Here is a 21887-nt window from a genome sequence, read left to right as displayed (position 1 = left end):
GCCCATGTCATGATGATGACCTAGCGTTTTCTCTTCGGCAAATTACATCCAAAAACTTTATCGAATATTACAGACGTACTTGCCCGTTATAGAAAGATGGCTTGATACGATGCATCATTGTCTTCATCATTGTCTCAACGTCAACAATTGATCTGTGCTAGCATTTCCATTAAAAGGCCGCATAAATATTTTTCTCTCTTCTCATCTAGATTTCGTCCCACAAGTAGAGACTGTCAAGTATCTTGGCGTGACATATGACGGTTCTCTGTCTTGGAAGGCGCACATTGGCTATATTGCAGCAAAGGGTGTTCGTGCGGTTGGTTTGCTACGTAGGCTGAGCAATAGTCGTTCAGGAATGCGAATAAACACGCTATTATCAGTCTACTGCATGTATGTTCACCCGGTATTGCAATTTGGGTGTGTGTTGAACTCTGGAACTACTGCATATAAACTTCGACTCCTTGTTCTTCTGGATAGGCAGGCCTTGAGATTATGTGTAGGGCTACCTATATGTGTAGCAAATAAAGTATTACATTTGGAAGGTATAGGATCCCTTCTCTCATTACGCGTTTTTGATTGTTAGCTGTACAATCATTTTTAAGGCTATATGAATCTCCTTAAAGGCGTTCACAGACAGTTTTTATCTCCCAGTCCGAATTTTTTTGGGCTTGTACTGGCCGAGATTCCACGCACCTCAAATTATGTTCATGAACATTCTCATTGATCAGTAATTCTTTAGGTGACTCTTGTATGCTGCAACACCAATTCTATTAAGGTGCAGGTTGATTATACTTTTCCTAAAAACGCAGAGGTACTATCTTATCGCATGTTATACTCTATCGTAAACGATTACTTTTGGCACATGCCGGTCAAGAGAGTGACGCTTCCCAAAACGAAAAGCGTGCAGAATTGGAATATTTTCTCCTATTTTCAATTTGTAGTTTTCGGTTCGCCTCCAAAACTATACCTGTTTTTCTGGCGATAGCTTTGGCTGTAATTCTAGCACTCCGTAAATTAAATACATCAACATGTTCCACAGTGGTCGTGACGGATTTTCTGTCGTTGTGCTTCTCCCTCACTACTTCTGGTGAGGTTTTGCCAGATTTCAAATCATTAGTGCCCCTTCATTTAGCTTTGATTAGATTGGTTTGGGTTCCAGGGCATAAGGGCCTATTTCTAAACGAACTGACAGATTCGTTGAAGTGTCCCTTAATGGTCCGGCTGTTCAAATACTACCGGTATCAGATTTCATCATAGAGGCTAGATTTCTGAGGAAAATGATGTTGCGTGCATTTTGCACCCCGTCTTGAACAAATTCATCAGATTTTCAGCACTTGTCACATCATTGGAATGGTAAGCTCTGTTAATAAACACGAACACTGGAAGTTGCAATAATCACTCTGTCGAATTAAATTTTTTTACCTGCACACAGAGCCGGTCTGGCACCCTCACCGAAGCGTTCCTTTTGCGGCGAACATGACATATCATTTTCTCAGTGATTGTCAAGTATATTCTAATTTGCAAAAATGAAGCTTATAAACACGGTTCTACATTCTCAGATTAGACTTGCACGTTCAAAATTTACTATCGATGGGGGCCTCGATCCTTGGGCACAAGGACACGAAGGTTGACGATGCCATCCAGGATATTGCTGCAGGGTCTAACGAGATTTAGACATAAAAATCAGAACTTAAGATTTGGTTATCTTCGTACAAGATACATCTAGGTCAACTGTATTCTTGCTTACATTTATTCCCTAATTAAAATAAAATCATTAGCTACAATCTATCTTAATTCTCATTTACCTATCACACATCTTTTTTACATTCTCCTACATTTTTTTCTTATTTTTATATTGAACTGCCTAGGTCTTGGCCAATCCCCCAGAGTGGGTGTGTGCCACTAACATCTAGGCTTCACATCTACACTATGTGAGTGCTGCACAAACCACAAGATCAGGGAACAAAATGTTAGGTGCTACTGATGCTTCCCTTTTCGTTTTTGGTGGCTTATATAGTTTTAAAAAATTAGGCCCCGTATGAGTGCAGCAGATACCGCTAAAAAGTTTACTGGTGTTCCGCAACCGTTTTCCAGGCATTCCTATAGTCTCCAGAAAGAAAAATTTCGTTTGCTTTGCAATGAGATCAATTGCGCGTATCTTCACAGTGCTCAAGCTGTAGCAATGTGCAGAAGTGCACTGAAGAATGAAGCATCTCGCTGACTATAGTCAAAGCAAAATGAGGTTTCAAGATCCATATTCCTTCTTCACAATGGAAAGCCGGCTAGACAGAAGGTTGTCAAGGATAGCCATGAGCGCACGACACAGAGTTTAAGAGCGCAAGTGATTGAGGGCGCCAGATGATACATTCATTGCGTTTTTTATAGTTTTAATGATTACAGGTTCAAGAGTGAGCCTTGTTGTCAAGTTCTTCTGTGTGAATATGATATATGCGCGTTGTTCCAGTTTATTTTGTGACCCGTCCTTTGGGCATGCTCCACGGGGACATTTCGCAGGGCTTGGTTTTGGTGACACCATTCTTGTGCTGCCTCATGGCATCGATCTTCGAAGTTCAGTTACCTGATTCATTCCTAACAATAATTTTACTTGATCAGACGGCATTCTGTCGAAATGCCGAGTAGAACTGTACCTGTGTACTTGCAAATGGGTTGGCTTCTTTGACATTAATTTGCTTTTCACTGCTTGCTCTTGTCAGTGGACGTACCACTGGTTGAAATTTGCAGTATGAAACAAAGCAGCTTACGACACGTCACTCTTCACAGACCATTCACTAATAACTTTCCGCTTTATGAAATAAGAAAAATAAAATTCAGGGACGCTTTAGTGTTTTTCATTTGTTCCTCTCACTATCACCTTTACATGACCATTCATCTGCACCGAGAGTAGAAGGGTAATTGCGAGAGGCAAAATATACCTCAGCAGCCGCGCCTGTGCTTATTTCGATGACTATTCTTTGGCATTGCACTGAAAAAAAAAAAAGGTCGATCTAGGTATCACGTTGAGAAGCGATTGCCTTCTAAAACTCGAGATTAAAAAGTTATGCAGATCCAACGCACATTTTGAAATCTTAAGCGAAGCAAAGCTTTTGTAAAGCGGTTAAAGAAATGAAATAAATTTGCACATTTCAATTCTGCGTCGTTGGTGTAAAGGAAATTGACGCTAGCTCATGTGCTCTCGCGCCGCCGTGCTACGCGCAATGTGACGACTATTTTATTGCCTTGTATTTATTCATTTATTCTTATTAATTTCAAAGGTACCGACCGCTTCTTTGCCAATCACCCGTTGTGGGTATGTGTAGGGAAATCTTCGTCAACACGTCGCAATCATCTCAAAGAGATAGTTGGCACGATAGAGGAATTCGTGCGATTTTGGTCTAATTGTTAGGAAAGTAGGCAAAGGAAGGTTAGAATGCTTTATTAAAGGTATTGTGCTCTTGATGACGTATATATACATATATTTTTGCAATCACCGCGCAATCAAAGGCGGTCGTAGAGCTCAGCAGGGGAGAACGCGCTATCGGGAGCAGGACGTAACAACCTGTGATGCTCGGTTCTCCGCATTGCACACCTATGTACGAGGCTCACCAGAGAGCTTGTAAGTCCGACCCAATCTGCGCGTTGGTCACAGGTCCAGGACCGCTACGCGTCGGACACCGGATGGTCTTCAGCCAAAGTGTTTCCGCATGCAACGGACGCGCTGCATACGAAGCTCGATTTTAGACGGACGATTATTTGAGCGGATAGTTCGTGCTCTACTTCGAACGTTTATTGCAACAGATACTACGCGAAACAGCAGTGCCAGTGTTGACGCGTAATACGCACTGCAGTAGCTTTCGCGGTCACTGCTTCGCTCTCTGAACCGAAACTACTTCTTTTTTTTTTAATTTTTAAGTGGCATATTTTTTGCGTTGTATTGCATGTTGCATAAGTATCTTAACTAATGGCAGAAGCCTGAATTGCTGTTGATATTGAGGTTACGGACTGACATATGCTACCGATGTCTCAATATGAAGTCTCATATACGGTACTGATGCGCTACTTGTTAGTTGTAACTGCATGTTTTTAATTATCATAGACATTTTTTTTCAGAAGGGATCGGCGCCAATTAACATTACAGCAGAAGGGATAGCAAAACTCATCTCATATCTCAAAGTATCATCTTCCACAGGCACAGGTAACATGAATTCCAAGGTGCTAAAATATACCTTGTCCATAGCTAAATCACGCGATCGTTGTTAGGACTGCTCCCGAATGACTGAAAGGTTGGCAAAGGTTGGTTGGTTGGTCAAAAGTGGTAACAAGAATTCGTCTGAAAATTACCTCCCTATCTGACTAAACTGCACCTGTTGAAAATTGCTCGAGCATATATTTGCATCTAATATCTTTAACCACCTCGAGTCCAATAACTTTTTTATTAATCAACATGGGTTCAGATAATCATTTTCGTGCGACACGCATCTATGTGAGTTCACATCCGACTTGTATTTTAACATGGATAATAACCTTCAAACTGATTGTATCTTTCTAGACTACTCTAAAGCATTCGATCGTGTTGCTCAGTCTAGGCTCATTTCAAAGTTATCTGCTCTTGAACTTCACTCATATACGCTATCTTGGCTTCGAAATTTTTTTCCATTTCGTAGGCAGTTAACAGTTGTACATTCTTCTTCTTCTCTTTCTCGTCTGACTTCTGGCGTACCACGAGGTAGTGTTTTGGGTCCTCTGCTTATTCTAATTTACATTAATGACTTACCATCTAACACTCCCCCCTGCATGCGACTATTTGCCGACGATTGCATTATATATAGAGCTATTAAAAGTCCTGATGACCACATCTGCTTTCAAAACGATTTTAGCCTAATGCATTCCTGGTGTTTTAATTGGAAAACGACCCTCTACTCATCCAAGTGCAAAATAGCCTCATTTTATCGTAAACAGTCAAATTCAAACTTTTCCTACTCCATAAATAACTCTCTAGATGCTCAGGCACACTCGTATAAGTACTTGGGCTTAAAGGCTTAAATCTCACGCCTAATCTTTCATGGAAAACACATATCATTAGCGTGTGCTCTAAGGCATCACAAACACTAGGTTATTTACGTCGAAACCTACGTCACTAACTGTCAGTACACGCATATTAGCTTACCTAACCTTCGTTTGTACGCAACTTGAATTCGCCTCGTCAATTTTGTCACCTCATCAAGATAACTTAATTTCAATCTTAGAATAAGCAGTGCAAAACCAAGCTGCGACCGGCACTCTAGTGTCACTAGAATTAAAGCAGGCTTATCCTTTAAAGAATTATGCACCCGTAGAACAATCGCACTGTTATGTTTGATGCACAAATGTATTCACGGCACAACAAAACACAAATTGCCCCTTGCAACCCCACTGCGTATCTTCATAATTATCTCAGCCTCAAGCGAATATATTGCATATAGAAGCAAAGCTTCTAATTCCTGAGCGTTGCCACAAGCCATTGCACTCTAGAATGACCTTCCTGACAGCTTGTCTCCATCGCTAACCGTGAAACATTCCGCCAGAATTAGTACACTCACTTCTTGTAAAATTGTGCGTTAAGTATTGTATAGAATTTTTATAGTCGTTAACAACGTTCATTTGTTCCTGTTTATGTTTATGCAATTTTGTTGTACTTCCTTATCACTCAATGTTCTTATTTGAACCTGTGGTGTACTTATAAATAAAGAAAAAAAATTGAGGAGCCATTTCACCCTGTGAAGGTGGTTGACCAGCAAACCTGCTATGGTTGTATAAATCATGTTGGCGTAGGTTTTTTTTTTGTATTCAACTATTGAGGCGTACTGATCACGCGTGGTCTTCCCATAGCGAACGGTGGAGCGAAATGGTGCCAAAATTCCCTTTATTCGCCTTATCAGGCGCGCACTACGTCACGCATGCATAGCTACCGCCGAAGAGCTTTAACGACACCGCTCTAAAGACGCAGGTATTGTCGAGACAGCCACTGCGACGGAGCGCCGTTTAGACGCAGGTGGCCGTTATACCGAGCCTCGACGCGAGCAACGATACGCGTTGACCGGGGCGCAGTTCAAAGGAGTGCACGAAACAAAACACGTTTGCTTGTAATTTGCGATTGAGCATACTTCCTAGTTAATTAGCTGAATGAAACTTGGAAGAACTAGAGTTTTATACTAGCGGACAAACATGGAGCTGTCCGTTTCCCTCCCGCAGAAGCCCATGTATTGACAGCACTCGGGAATTCCGCAATATCTATAAATTCACTGTGAACTACGTAATTAAGAAAAGTAAATGAAACTCAACGTGATGTTAGAGTCGTGCTAGGGGCTAATTGTCATATAACTTGTTTCGGGATAGTTTCTATAAAAGAAGAGTTACAGCCGTTTTCTGTAATCATACTCCATTCGTAGATGCCCATGTATTGACAGCCGACGGGAATTTTGTAACGTTTACAACTTCACTTTGAGCTAACTAATTATGACAAGTAAATGAAACTCGGCGTAATGATAGAGTCGCCTCAGCGGCCAATTTCAGTACAATTTTTTGCAGGATACCTGCGTTAGATTGAAAGCTACAGAGCATTCGCGAGAAAGTTGGCTTTGCCGCAAGGCGTTTGCTGTTCGCCCCCACGATTTTTCCAGAGGGTAGCCGCAGACAGCTTGGCTGTAAAAATCACTGCTTCAAATGCCAACCTTAAATAAAAGGCTTGTCTGGACGGGGTGTATGCGCGCTACAGTGGCCTTGTCCCTGATGCGCAATCACAAATCTGCAGGCTGCTCCACAAGCTCTTGTCACGGAAAGCGACGCCCTTGACCAGCGGAACAAAACAGGGCTCCTCTCCGAGAGAACAGTCGCGCGGGATTCGAGGAGCGGCTTCCAAAGTCAGTCGAGCCAGCGGAGACAATCCCTTGTTGACTCGCGCGGCGCCCGGTGCTTGCCGGGACGATCGGATTGCGCCGCTTCTCGTGTTCGCATCCCTGCGTACCACACCTCGGCGCTCACGCATTCGCGCGGCTGCTCAATAGCGACGGTTATCTCGTCTGCCTCTGTCCACTGCGTGATTGCGCTGACGACCGCCCTCAATTCGCTCCGCAACCGTAAGTGAACACCCTGTTTACATCACTGTGCGTCACCTTCATAATGTCGGATTACTAGCACACCGAGACTGGCGATGCTCTAGAAGGATGCATTCCGAACCCGAGAGCGCTCATTGCAGCTAAAAAATGGAAACACCACACGTGACAGTGATTTGTGCTTTGAAGGCTTCAACTTTTTCAACTGGCCAAAAATGAGATGCCGTCACTGCAGCGTGTGGTAATCTGTTAAGGGGCGTTACTGCATGCCTTTGCTATTGAGTAGGCACCTTTTTGTCGCAACATAAACGGTAAAAATCACTCAAGAGTCGTTTGAGAAATAGAGCACATCTGGTAGTACAACGTGTTGGGTCTGAAGATTTGATTGATCGCTTTATTCTTCGCCGACTGGGCATTTAATCTCCTCCCTTAAAACGCATCCATGTCGGAGCGTTAATCGCGACCTGAACATGTCGTATACGAGTAAACGTGTGACAGCGTTTGAAAGCTTCACACTACAGCGCTTTGCATATGGGATTTCGTTCTTTCTTTCCAGATGCATGTACAGTGTATTGTGCCCTCTGTAAACTTCGAAGTTCTGTTTGTTTGCAGAAGCTAGGCGCGGACCTACGCTTCAAGGCGCACAAGCTGGTAAATCTGGCAATGTTAGGTACACATATTATAGGGTGGCGCTTCATTAACGGCAATATCTCGTGAGTGAGATGTGCGAAGGTTGCCTTTCGCCTGAATTATAGAAGTCTTTGTGTAAACATTTCCTAGGCTGTATAGATTATATCGCGGCTTATTAAAGCACTGCGTTTGACTCGTGCTTCAAGCGTTTGAAGACGCTAATCCTCTTATGTCTGATTGCCTGAGCCCTGTGGACAATGAAATACTTTGGCATTTAGGGCGTAGTGCATTCCATTCAGTTCTGCTCAACAACAGCTTACGACTCCGTAGGCTTCTTTCTTATGCCCATGTTGCCTTTCTTTCCTGTCCTTGATATTCTTTTTTACTTGCTCGTTTATGTTAGCATTATTCAGTTCCATCGTGCATTCTAACATTCACTGTGCTGGAAACAATATTGTTCACTCTATATTGTCACCCGCTGGGTGTTTTTTGAACTTGAAGATGTACACTCATGTCGAGTTCACAAAGGCCTTCATTCTTGTAAATGCAGCGCGCTCGCGTACACTTCGACGAGCACAAAAGCAGACAAACACGTGGCCATTCGACCCCGCCCTTCATTTCACCTGCGCATGCGTTGTGTTCAAGCATGAACATAAACGCTTCTCGCACAGCAATAAATCTTTAGTCGCAGTTCGGCGCTCGTGTTTGTATTCTTTAGTGTTAGTCCGTGAGTCCACATGCGCTGCCTTTGCAACAATAATGTCCAACCGACTAGCCCACCAATATCTCAACAAACGTCTTCGTTGCTGCAATCCGCCCGTTTAAACGTGAGAAACTTTGGTGGGCTAACGATACAACCACTTGGCCTGAACTTTTTCACTGCTTTATTCTTCCAACTCTTTAAAACGTAATTCTCCATAGCGCACTGGCCAAGGTAGCCTGTGCTGCCCGAACACGCGGTGCTATCGCTGCTGCACTGCACGTTGGCTTTCACTGCATACTATCTTTGCTGAAGAGGAAGCATCTTGCGTGAGGTTGGTACATTTTGCAGTTCACGCCGATGCCGAGACGCAGGCGGCACAAAAATGTTGCTTCAGCTTGCGGTATCTCAAGCGGAATACGAAGCTGGAGACAGAGGCCCACGCTATGGAGGCGAGTGTTCGTAAATTCGGTATTAATGTAAATTCACCGGCCAGTGAAGGAGGCCTTGTTCCTACATCGGTTCTGGACAGTAGTATTGCAATACAGTGGACACCATCGTGGGCGGATTGCCCCAGCACCTGCCCCCTTATTTGCAGGTAGTATTCATACAACGGCCATTACAGGTTGCTATCCGCGTGCTTTTAAACAACCAGTACACTATGTCTGCTCAAAGTGCAATGCATATACACAGAGTGCAGTGCTGGCACCCGTTGATTACAGAATGCCCCACAAGTTACCATCATTTCCTGCACGGAAAAGCCAAAAGTAGCCTTATCGACTGCCAGCAGAAGATGGTGCGCTTCCTTCGAACAACTGCCTGTGCGAACGACTGCACGCCCCAGAGTGCTTTTTGCTCAGCCTGATATTACAAGCCCTATCTTTCTTTATCTTTTATTTTCCCTTTTCCCTCCTCCACTGCAGAGTAACAAACTGGATATTGTTGTCTGGTAAACTTCCCTACCTTTCTCTTTGTTCCTCTCTCTCTAATCCGCACGGTCGTTATCAGAGATTCTGCTGTGGCCCGGTGTACACCGTCAGATGATATTGTCTCCCTTGTCGAATGTGTAGTGTTGAAATTTTAAATTATATAGTTTGATATGAGCTGTTCACAGGTAATGATGAAACGGCATCACTGGAGGGATGCCTTAAAGTCACAGAAGATGGACATTGGACAATTACTGATGATTGCTGAACAATGAACTCCAGAGTAGTACTTAGGGCTGCGAAGCTCTCCAGCCGTCGATGATGTCAAATGAGATATGTTGAATTTGATGATGATGGATGTCAAGGGAACGACCTTGCACCTAGCGAGATTGCAGAGGAATTAACCAAAGTAGCCGTGAGAACGCGAGGACATCCACTGCGATTTCCACGCAGCAATATTAGCAATGGCCTGATGGAGGGCCAATTTAAGCTTTCCTTTTGATGCCAAGAATGCTGAGGAAGGCTTGAAGTGGGTGCAGGCATCACAGCTGTAAAGATGGCCTTGCCGCAATCGTGACGCTCGACAGTGCATTTCGCGGTGGGAAGCGACAATAATAGCGCTATACGCTGAATGCGCATGGTCTAGTCGCAGGAAGGGAGATGAGATGGTGCAGTGGAAGCGGGGCGAAGTGTCTGAGAGGGACCCTGAAACGTCGGCAAAAGTGTACATAGCGATGTGGTGTCCATGTGTGATGAATGCAGTTGTTGCCGTAAATGCACAGCTGGGAAGGTCAAGGCATTCCAAGGCAGGGCTTGAGCTTACGCAGTATGCTAGGCACTGAGGCTTGTGCTACACGCCCCTACTGAGTACAAGCCAGCTAGATCGTATAGGAAACACAGAAATAGTGCGCTTTAAAAGTTTTAAAAGAGACGCACCACGCAACCTTCCGGTGAGAACTTATGAAACACGGGTAAAAGTAATGTTATTTTTTTTCTTTAGGATACGTCACAGCTCGAACACATGTTGCAATTTATTATTGCTCCGGGAATGCGGCGCGTTCTTTCATAGGTGATTGCTTGTCAGTTTATTAAAATTACGGTTTTAATGCATTGCGTGTGAAAGCAACCAAATAGAACTCCTATAAGATATATCCAAATCTCTTCCTCGAAGAAAATCTGACGTCAGCGTAATCGCTTCCTGGAGTCTAGTAAGCGCATCTGGACACGTCACTCCAGATGCCAAAATACATATATCACTTGCATACAGACTGAGGCATGAGTAAATCGCAGAAGGGAATCAAATATAGACCGACGAGCACTAGGGTAAAGAGCGGGCGACTCGGCAGTACACCTAGTAGTACTTCTCAGTAGCCTTCATGGTGCGATGTCACGTCATCCTTTGCTTCCACGGAGAAATACCTATCCTTCAAATTGCTCTGTATCCGTTGAACGGCACATCCACCTAATTGGACATCCTCTAAGGTGTCAAAATGGCTTGGTAAGTAACGTTATCGTAAGCTCCAGGCGAGACAGGGTCAGTGATGTTATCTATAGCTCAACGTCCGCAGCAGGTCATAGCGTCAGTGTGTAGGTTTAATGGTATAGATTCCACCCTGTGCACGCCGGTAATGTTATCTCGATCACATTTCCCAGGCAACTAGCCAAAAGGAATCTGGCAACAAGTGTCCAATGGTCACCGAAGTAGATGCCTGAGCTTGTTTAATGCAAAACTAAGAGAACGAAAGCGCGCGCGCGCGCGCACGCACGCACGCACGCACGCACGCACGCACGCACGCACGCACGCACGCACGCACGCACGCACGCACGCACGCACGCACACAAGCCCGCACGCACGCACGCACGCACACAAGAGAGCTGTGTTGTCCAGCCCTTTCTTTGTGTCCTTTTTTTGCACTGTTAGTTTTAGCAATCTACGGGCCATATGCCTGATTTGAGCAGCGGCATGAGGAGACTAGAATTCCATGCTGAATGAACCATACCTTTACACCATGAATCGTACTTCGTGCTGTTTGGTGGGGGTTGTCAAGAGGCTGCGTATATAATACCACCAGGTCCAGGCGATGAGGAACACATGCACGCTGCCAGTGCTGCTTGCAGCTCCTCAGTGTAATAAGAACTGTCCATACGCGAACCCTGCGAGAGTGGAGCGCCTCATGGATCATGCGCAGTGAACGGGGACAGTTGACCGGTAACCTCAAGAAGTGATCTGCTACGTCAGTCTCTTGATGACCTTCTTATAGAGCAAGGCATTTTGTGGCGAAGTTAGAGGATCACGCACTGTTCTCATTATTTACGACAGTGACTTGAGTTGATCAAGCGAATCGTTGAAAGACTTTAGCCTTAGAGACTGCGGTGCATTGATACAGCGCTGAATCTCCTGCGTACGTAAATGGACTTGGTGCGCATATTCTGCACAACGGTGAATCGTTGAGAGCCACTTCAATTTATTTGCAGGTAAAAAAGAGTTAGATGTTTAACAGTGTATGTATAGCATATAGAGCGGCATTGTTAAGCAAAATTAAAATTATGCAGATTACAGGAAGAGGTTCACAGAAAGACGGCTAATGGTCATATTGGCGCTAGGTCAGTAGCATTTGGAGCAACCTTGAAACGGTTCTTCACACGACCGTAACTGTGCTATACTCTACACTACCCTGTACTCTGTAATGCAAATGAGATGGTGGGGAAAGAAAAAGTGCCACTGAGTGGTTACGCAGGAGTTTATTGTACTCACTCGAATAGAAACTTATACTATACGGTTCCCTTTAAATGCTATATTTGTTGATTTCTATAAATATTTCGATGACGAAGGGCACGTTTTCTTTATAGTTAAATATGTTTCCCTGTTTGCCTCAAAAGGCCTCGAAATGGGAGGTTATATGGTTGCGCAGAAGACACTAGCCCCTTGCAGTCATATGAGGGGTCAGGATTGAGGCAACGACACCCACAAAAGGAAGAAACGGTTCTTCAGTGTATTGATCATACGAAGCCGAGACAGCTGTGAAGCCACGAAAACAACAGGGAAAGACTACTCGTTTTTCATCGAAACATATAATTAATTAGGAATGATGAATAAATTTGCGCTAAACTTCGTTATTCGCAGAAGAAAAAAAGAAAATGATGAGAATTGGAATGAAAATAAAACTTGCAAGAAAAGATGATTTACCGTTGGTGGGCGCCGAACCAGCAACCTCCGCTTGATGCGGGCGGAGCTCTACCAGTTGAGTTACGGCGACGGCTCAGTCTACTATCCTGAGCACCTCTGTACATGCATTTATAACCTCGCTCTAGAAGTGTTAGCCCGCACTGCTCACGAACATGGCGGCGGGTGCGGAATGTCGGTTAGTAAACCACATGCGTTATGTTGCACGCGATATTAGGAGCAGGAAACTGTCCAGTAATCCTCGTGCGCTACCACAAGGTATCGGCTGCCATAGAGTCTAAACCATCGCTATGCAATGAAGCGAGAATAACCAGAGGCTTATATTTTTAGTAACAACGATGTGAAGCCAACAGGTAATGAAGCCAAGAAAAGCACAGGGTCAATTACTCCTTTTTTAATGAGCTGTATAATTAATTTTTCTTGTTCTTTCACTGATTTCAGTGTTTGATAATTTTACCGCATGTTTCTGCGACTATTTCAGATCATTAAAAATAGCGGATTTGAGACAAAAGGATAATTTGATAACATTTACTGATGAGGCTTTTAGCACTAGTCGACATCGAAATTGGTGCAATAATCGCTGATTTAATTACTAATTAACAGCATTTCACTAACCTGTGCATTACTGACTTTAGAAAAAACTGCAGAAATAAAGGCAGCAAACTACTGCTGCGGCTCGAGGTGGCGTGTGGGCCAGGAATCCACCAAGCCCACCGACGAGCACGTCCGGTAGTAGGAACGAAGAAAAAAAGAGTTTATTTTACATTATTTCCACTAGCTCCAGATACGGAAGACCACTCCATGTAGGAGTATATTAAGCGTCTGAGTTCACACCTAGGACACGTCAGCCCCACTTTAGAACCAAGGTCTCCGCTTTTAATCCTGTCGTCTTCCCTAACCGACTGACTAGGGAACCTGATGACTGTATCGCGGCCAACACAGTCGTCGAATCGGTCGCAAACTCGCGCCCATGCCGCCGCACCGTTCCGCCGGATTCGCCTCCTATGTTGCACTTTCGTCGCCGCGTATGGCGCAACTGCGTACACTCCTAAGCAAAATTACACCCTTTTGGCACACAACGATAATCGTCATCTATCTTATCCGCATTTCCTTTCTTTAACGCGGCGAGCCCGGTACTTCTAAGCCCCGAACGGCATGTCCGTTATCAGCATGACAGAGCATTCTCGACAGGAAAGTAGCGAGCGCAGCGTTTTCAAGGAAGGAAACGCAAGCAAGACAGATGCCGATTATTGTTGTGTTGTGTGGCAAATATACACCCTAAAGGGTGTACATTTGCTTAAGAGTGTAGTAATCTGGGAATACGAGGTCGATGCTGTTCTCACGGTAGCCTTCGACGTTGGCCCAGTTCATCAATTAGCTCAACTTGTCAGGCTCAGGCAGAGGAGTCTTTGTTGAATCAGCAGTCCACGTCAGCGCTGCGTCGACTTCTGGATAGGCGCTGATGAATGGGGGGCGAAAAGGGGGGCGGGAAGGGGGGGGAGGGCTGCCCCATGGAGAACACCGAAGGAATTCGCTTTGCCGTGTTGAGACGTAACACAACTCAAAGCTTAAACTTTTGATGTAATGTTCGTAGCTAGCAGCAGTTCCTAAAAAAAAAAAATGGAATGTGTCGTTTGATGCACTGCTCAATATTTTTCCGTACTGCGTTTTCCCACAGTGCATAAACATATGAAGTGGAATCACCTGCACTTCGCAACATATTCTGTGTACCTAATTCTCGAGCCTAGTGAAAAGCACAGAGTTTAGTTAACTCTGTAATAATAATATACAATCGTATTGGCGATTACAGCTCAAATTATGGTGTCCGTCGCTGCTATGAAGCTTGGCGAGCGAAAATCAAATCCAGCCTCCCTGTTCCCCTGATTATTTTTGCTTCACTGGATTGACCAGATATGCACAGAAGGCAGCGAAACTCTGTCCCTAAAAGAATCAGAAAAATAACCAGTGAAGCGTTAGTCGTGGCACTTATGCGCTGAAGCAGTAGCGAGAAGTGGGTAGATAAGCAGAAAGCAAGATAACCAGGCTAAAAAAACGAACACAGCACGAAAGAAAAGGGGGTGGACACGGGACAAGTGCTTGTTGCACTCAATAATTATGGCTAGTATAGATATGCACCAACTAGGTCCTCAGCAAGTCCTTTTGAGATAGCCAATGCTCGACAGTCGACAAAATAAAGAGCGGTTCGGGACGGAGATGATGCCAAGAGAGATTTTTCAACGTGAGAACAACGTCCATGAGTAAAATGAAGATGAATTGCAGTTTATTGGTTTTGCCAAATCAGAGACGTTTGGAGCGCAGCGAAGAGCACAGTGAGAATTGAAGAAATGTTCAAGTGGGCACCAATATACCCTCATCAAAACGAGATCTTCAGTCTGTTAATTACGCCAATGCAGCGCGTTGCGCAGCCTGGAAATCGTGTCTACTGTGGAATTTCTAGGGTATTCACTGCACATGATCTATAGAGTATCTAGTTAAAGAAAGAAAACGTAGGGTCGAGGAGCTAGGAAGCCGAGCGGTGTTCGCGTATCGAAAAGTCAACATCCTTAATTATTCAAGATAACCCATTTGCCCCATAGCCCCAGCATCCAATGATAACTTATGATCACATGGAATGATGTATGAAAACCCGTATGGTCTCGCGTCATGCATGGCATTATTGGTTATGGGAGTTATGACGCATGTCGTGCTTTTTTTTTTATAGGGATCCGTTGATTGGCAGTTAAATGTCAGAAAGCCGGATCACATCGGCGTATATGTGTAACGCAATATCGTGCTTTCTAGTTTCAGAAAAGTCCTTGACCTCTGAGATGTGTGCTTGTGCAACACGGATAACGTTCGGTTCTGCGCGTGGGCACAGCATCGCCGAGCAATTGGCAGCAGTGACTGGCGAACGTATCTCACCTGTCGTTGACTCGGGAGAGGCGATTCCGCGACAAATGGGCTCTCAAGCCACCCTCGACCTTGCTCGACGACGGATAGGGAGAAGCCTTTGTATCACGATCTTTCACGCTCACTTCGGCCGACAGCGCACGCTGCTGCTGTTGAGAGAGATAGATGCATGCATGCATGGGCCATGCGCCAGCTAATGCAGGGCTGATAAGGCACGCGTCAAAAGTCGTCTGCGCTGTTGGACGGCCTGCCAGAAGTCCTCGGGCGGTGCTGAGCGGGGTGAACATGTGGCTGCGAGCGAGTGCCCGTGGCCTGGCCTACGGCAGCCGCGCCGGGCTGGAGCCGCAGCAGCGAGCCGCGGGCGGTCGGAGGCCGGCGGCGTACCGCAGCGAGCTGGCGGCCGCGCGACGTGTGGTGGTCAAGCTCGGCACTGCGGTGCTGACGCGCGAGGACGAGTGCGGCCTGGCGCTGGGTCGGCTCGCCTCCATCGTGGAGCAGGTGTCGCAGCTCCACAACGAGGGCCGCGAGATGCTCGTGGTGACCAGTGGCGCCGTGGCGTTCGGCAAGCTGCGGCTCAACCGCGAGATTCGCATGTCCATGTCTATGCGCGAGACGCTGGCTCAGCGTGGCGAGAGGAGCTCGAGGCTAGCCGCCGAGGAGGCGCAAAACCCCAAGAAGCGGGCCGCGGCTGCTGTAGGTCAGAGCGGGCTGATGGCTCTCTACGACGCCATGTTCAACCAGTACGGAGTCAACATCGCCCAGGTGCTAGTCACTCGGCCAGACTTCTACAACCCGGAGAGCAGGCACTGGCTGCGCAAGACGTTGCTGGAGCTCATCAGCCTTAACATCATTCCCATCATCAACACCAACGACGCTGTGTCCTCGCCGCAGCTCGAGGATCTGGTGAGTGAGTGACGGTCCTTTTGTGCAGTCACTGAATTTAACAGAAGGCTGCTTAATGACATCATTCGAGCACTGTCTTGGTGTTTCCGCGACATATCATGAGCTAATCGCGCGCAGGCACATAGCGACGAAGTGGGCCTGACCGACAACGACAGCCTTGCGGCCCACCTGGCCGTCCAGGCAGATGCCGACCTCCTGCTCATGATGTCCGACGTGGAAGGAATCTTCACACACCCTCCAAATCAGGACGGTGCAAAACTTCTACACACTTACAACCCTTCCCTGAACGGGACCATCAAGTTCGGGTCCAAATCTAAGGCAGGCCTCGGAGGCATGGAGTCCAAAGTGAGCCAGGCTGCACTGCGTGCTAGTCGCGAGTTTGCTAATGCTCTCTCTCTCTCTCTCACAGATCAAGGCAGCTTCGTGGGCGCTCGAGCGCGGCGTGTCAGTGGTTATTGGCAGCGGCTTAGAGGAAATGGCCATCACGCGCATCGTGCAAGGCAAGCGCGTGGGCACTTTCTTCACCGAGCACCGCTCCAAGATGATCCCCCTCGAGTCGCTGGCCGCCGACGCACGAAAGGCTAGCCGCACACTGGAGTCCTTGACAGCGGCGCAGCGCTCAGAGGCAGTGATGGCTATGGCTGGTGTTCTGGAAGAGCGCGCGTCAGTCGTAATGGAAGCCAACCAGCGCGACTTAACCGCAGCGCGGGAGCAGGGCCTCAGTGCACCTATGCTGGCGCGCCTCGCCCTGACGCCAGCCAAGCTGTCTTCGCTGGCTGACGGACTGCGCACTATCGCACACATGTCTCCTAATGTTTTGGGCCGCGTCGTGCGCAGGACGCGCCTGGCGGAAGGCATGGAACTGAGCCAGGTGACGGTGCCCATCGGCGTTGTTCTCGTCATTTTTGAGGCTCGCCCGGATTGCTTGCCGCAGTTGGCCGCACTTGCGGTGGCAACAGCCAACGGACTTTTGCTCAAGGGTGGTCGTGAAGCCGCTCATACGAACCGCTGTCTCTGGGAGCTCCTGCAGGAGTGTTTGAAGCCGTACGGTGTTGCCGACGCTCTCGCCCTTGTCAGCACGCGTGAGGACGTAGACGAACTGCTTCAGCTCGAGGGGTACATCGACATGGTTATACCCAGGGGCTCAAACCAGTTGGTGCGCGAAATTCAGCGTAAAAGCCGTGGCATTCCCGTTTTAGGTCACAGCGACGGCATCTGTCACGTGTACGTGGACCGAGAAGCGGACCCGCGAAAGGCCGTGCGTATTGTGGTGGACTCCAAGTGCGACTACCCGGCAGCCTGCAACGCCATGGAAACCTTGTTGGTGCACCGTGACCACGTGGACGGCGGCTTGCTCTCGGAGTTGTGCTCTTCGCTCAAGACGCGCGGTGTGAGCATATACTCGGGCCCTCGCTTAGCGCAACTGCTCACCTTCGGACCACCGCCGGCCCCCTCCATGCGCATCGAATACAGCGGGCTCGAGTGTGCCGTCGAGGTGGTCGACTCTCTCGAAGAGGCTCTCGAGCACATCAACACGCATGGCAGCTCTCACACAGACGCAATCGTCACGGAGAACAGTAAGTGAAGAATTACAGGCCTCATATTAGCGTTGCTTCAAACGGTTCCTTGCCTTGCAGAGGATACAGCAGAGCGGTTTCTTCAGGGCGCAGACAGTGCCTGTGTCTTCCACAACTGCAGCACGCGGTTCGCTGACGGCTATCGCTTCGGGCTAGGTATGTGTTTCCACTTTCGTCTTGTCAAGACGCCGTGGGCGGCTTGCCGGTTCGTACTTTATTCTTGTTTTTATATTTGTGAGGAGAACGGACCGCACACTCATCATACATGACAGGCACAGCAATTAAGCAAATACACTACGCGCCAGCAAGCAAGCAAGCTGTTTAGTATGTCACAATCAGTCACAAGAACATGGAGACTCGAATTGATCAACAGAGGATGAACACACAGCCGCATCCCGAAGGCAACGTTTCGATAAAGGAACTTGTCTCCGTCAGCATCCTGATGAATTCTCCTTGTCGAAACGTTGATTTCTGGCCTAACGCTTCCATTCTTCGCAAACTGTTGATCTAGAAGCGAAGGCGGGACGCGGCGCATAAACCCATGATTATACGATAATAAACAAAAGAGGCACTTTAATAATAACACAGAAGAAAAAAAACTAAGGAAATAATTGTTTTTTTTTTGCTAGCTTTATTAAGATATCCCTCCTAAGTCTGTGTCATCAACGTGGTCCGAACAGACAAATTATAATAGGTGGTAGGCAAATAACATCTGCGACGTCTAACCCTTATTGCCGAACGCACGAATCCTTTCAGTCGAGTAAGTCGTGTCTAATCGTCTCGCCTTAAACTAACCTCTGTTCAAGAGTGTTAGAACTGACTGCAAAATGACTAGCGTATTTCCTGCATACTTTAAACTTCCTTAAATGAAGGCATACATATCATATTTTGCCTCAATGTACAAACCCTATAGTACTACTAATAATTGTGAGACATGCACATGAGTATGTGTAGTGCTATCGCACGTTAAGAACTCAGGGCTATTCGCTCTCCTCAGCCTCCTGGTTCCTACTCAAAGTCGTTTACATGAGATCGCCGTGTAAACAATCCGCTACCAACGCCATAGTTAGCAGGCCGAGTTAGAATGCAACGCATTGGGCTCAGTATTCATAACGGGAGAGAAGAAACGCGGTGCTACGTTCCGAGGCCTACACATAAGTGAGTGACGCGAATATTTTGATAAGTATATTTATACAGACTAGTTCCGTTTTCCGCTTCATCGTATAGTTTGTATCGCGACTGATATGGTGTAATTTTATCTTCAGTCTGGCGTAATCGACGCATTAAGAACGAACAGCAAAGATTGATCGCCGCCGAAGTTACCGGTGGGACAATTGTGCGGGAACCGCTTAGCCATGATCGGTTCTTCTTTTCTTTGTTTCGTTTGCCTAATGATTGCAATTCCATGCTTCCTACAATGTCCCTCAAGTGAGACGACAGAGTTGATAAGCAGGTGCAACCTTTGCCTCAAGTTTCGAGGCCATTGTGCTCGTGACAGGAGCTGTCGCCGGGCTCCGCGTCAGCGCTCCCGCAGCACTCGTGGTAAGGTGCCTGGATGCCCTCCCTCCCGAAACTCCGCAGCTCAGGGTGTGATGCCATCTCTGTACTCCGTCTCACCAACTGTGCGCAGTGCAGCGAGATATATACGGGTCGCGTCAGCCAGCGAGCCAAAGGTGCTCGTCCTTTGTATCTCGCTAATCCGCTTCTGCGCGACGCTGGCTGAATGGAAGGGCCGTGGAAGGATTAGTGACCCCCAATGAGCTTGTCATCCTCCATTCTCTGAAACATTCAGACGGTTCTCATTTACGATTGGCTGACACGAGCCGTAGCTAACGCTGCACTGCGTGCAGTTGCCGATATGAAGAGCTCTGGAGCATCGGACGCTGAAGTACGTGGCCCGGCGGCAGAGGATTATTGCAATTCATTGGTGGCGATAATTCGCTACATACACACACACAGTTACGGTTCGGTAAGTTGACAGTCACTGAGTAGCAGCTTACAGCTAAGTGCTGTTCATTGTCTTTTAGTGGGTTTCGCTCTCTCCGATGCTTAGAGAGCCGTGCGAACTTGCTCCCGCAGGTGCCGAGGTGGGCATCAGCACGGGTCGTATCCACGCCAGGGGACCCGTGGGCATGGAGGGACTGCTCACCACCAAGTGGTTGCTCAGGGCGAACGGGAACGTTGTCCAGGACTTCGGGGACTCGGGCTCCTCGATTTACTTGCACGAGCAGCTTCCCGCGTCCTGATCCCACTGCCTTACCTGCCACAGCCTATACTGTACATACTCGTCTCGCGGACCTTGTGCATTGCAGATAAATTGCCCGTAACCTCTTCACACCACTTCACACCACTTTCCCGCCGAGGGCGGCGTGTGGCCTGCACGTGCACGCGCCGATAAAGGACACGAGTGCACGTTGATCCGCTTCAAGGGTCGACCGTATCTATCGCTCAGTTATCACCGCTTGCGATTCGCTTTCGTCACAGGAAGAGAACGAACCGTATCAGGCGCTCCCTGCTGACACAAGCTCTTTTAGCCTGTACTGCAGGTTAAAAGCGCGATGTGCTTTCACGGACACTTTGCACACACACACATATATATATATATATATATATATATATATATATATATATATATATATATATATATATATATATATATATATATATATATATATATTACCGCCGCTCGTATTGTTAGGCCACAGCTACTCAGCTTGTTAGCAATAGATACCGCCGTCTTTGCGCTATCGCATAGCACACGCGCTGTTAGTTAACGTGGATGCACCACTTACTCCATTTACCGCTGAGGGAAAAAAAAAAGACAAAGTATACTTGGTTGGAAAGCACGTACAATTTACTTAACGTTTGGTTTCCAGATGATGTTGGCATTGAAGTTGAGAGAGAGTAGAAACGATTTCCACACGTAATCCAGTGCATCTATCCAAAACACGTGAAATGGTGCCGACCAACAGTGTTCCGTAACCAGCTGGAAATAAATTGAAACTTTTAGGACACCCAAGGGAACTATTCGTGCATACGTGGTCGCTTTTCTATTGAAGATAGATATCATGTCTTTGATGTCTTGGTGTGGATGTAATCTTAGGCGTACAAATGATATATATATATATATATACCAGGGCTATATATATATATATATATATATATATATATATATATATATATATATATATATATATATATATATATATATATATATATATATATATATATATATATATATATATATATATATATATATATATATATATATATATATATATATATACATACATACATACATACATACATTTAGTGCGCGCAAAATGTGCTTCATTCCCGATTTGCTAAACCTGATATGTACAGTCGGCGTAAAAAGTTTGCGGGATACGAGTTTTCGCAGCCAGTAAAACAACATAGCATTATGTTGGTCATGTACACTATATATAAACGGGAAAAATGCCGAGAACTCACAGGATGCCACGTTGTGTAGTGTTGCTTTTAGCAGCGAAAGCTGTATATGACCTAACCCTCCGCAGTTTTTTTCGGCGTCCGGCAACATTAAAAAAACATCATGTGGGCCGATCCTGGTGATGGCGCAGAATGAATGAATGAAAAACTTTATTTTCACAAAGGAGGTATCCCGGCGAAGGTGGAACCCTCAGTCCAGGGCCCCTATGATCGACACTGCAGGAAGGATCCAAGCTCAATGCCCCATACCCCTGTGGAAAGGACTTAAAAATTATCGGCACCAATTCTTGGCCGGGATTTGATCCCGCGAGCCCGTGCTTAGCAGCGCGATACCATAACCGATAAGCTACCGCGGCGGTTGTCAACGACATGGCAAATATTCCTCCACTTCATTCAGCCAATTCATTTAGTTTCCATTTTTATTTCTATGTCGTTTTCTGAATAAATTGCCTCTCTCCACAAGAGCCCAAGTCAAAGTCGCGCGCGTGTATGAACTCCTGA

General features: G+C 46.4%; 1 protein-coding gene across 1 annotated transcript; it reads left to right on the top strand.

Moving 5' to 3' along the window:
* Positions 1–7006: 7006 nt before the first annotated feature.
* P5CS (Delta[1]-pyrroline-5-carboxylate synthase) lies at positions 7007–20258 on the top strand. Its single transcript, XM_065439744.1, has 6 exons — positions 7007–7112; positions 15632–16341; positions 16459–16686; positions 16751–17918; positions 17979–18074; positions 19998–20258. The coding sequence occupies exons 2-6, from the start codon at positions 15724–15726 to the stop codon at positions 20162–20164; spliced, it is 2277 nt and encodes a 758-aa protein (XP_065295816.1). The 5' UTR covers positions 7007–7112; positions 15632–15723; the 3' UTR covers positions 20165–20258.
* Positions 20259–21887: the final 1629 nt, after the last annotated feature.

Source organism: Dermacentor albipictus, chromosome 1, assembly GCF_038994185.2.
Source record: "Dermacentor albipictus isolate Rhodes 1998 colony chromosome 1, USDA_Dalb.pri_finalv2, whole genome shotgun sequence".
Lineage (NCBI taxonomy): Eukaryota > Metazoa > Arthropoda > Arachnida > Ixodida > Ixodidae > Dermacentor > Dermacentor albipictus.
Note: the sequence above shows the minus strand (reverse complement) of the source record. Positions and strands in the feature narration are given on the sequence as shown.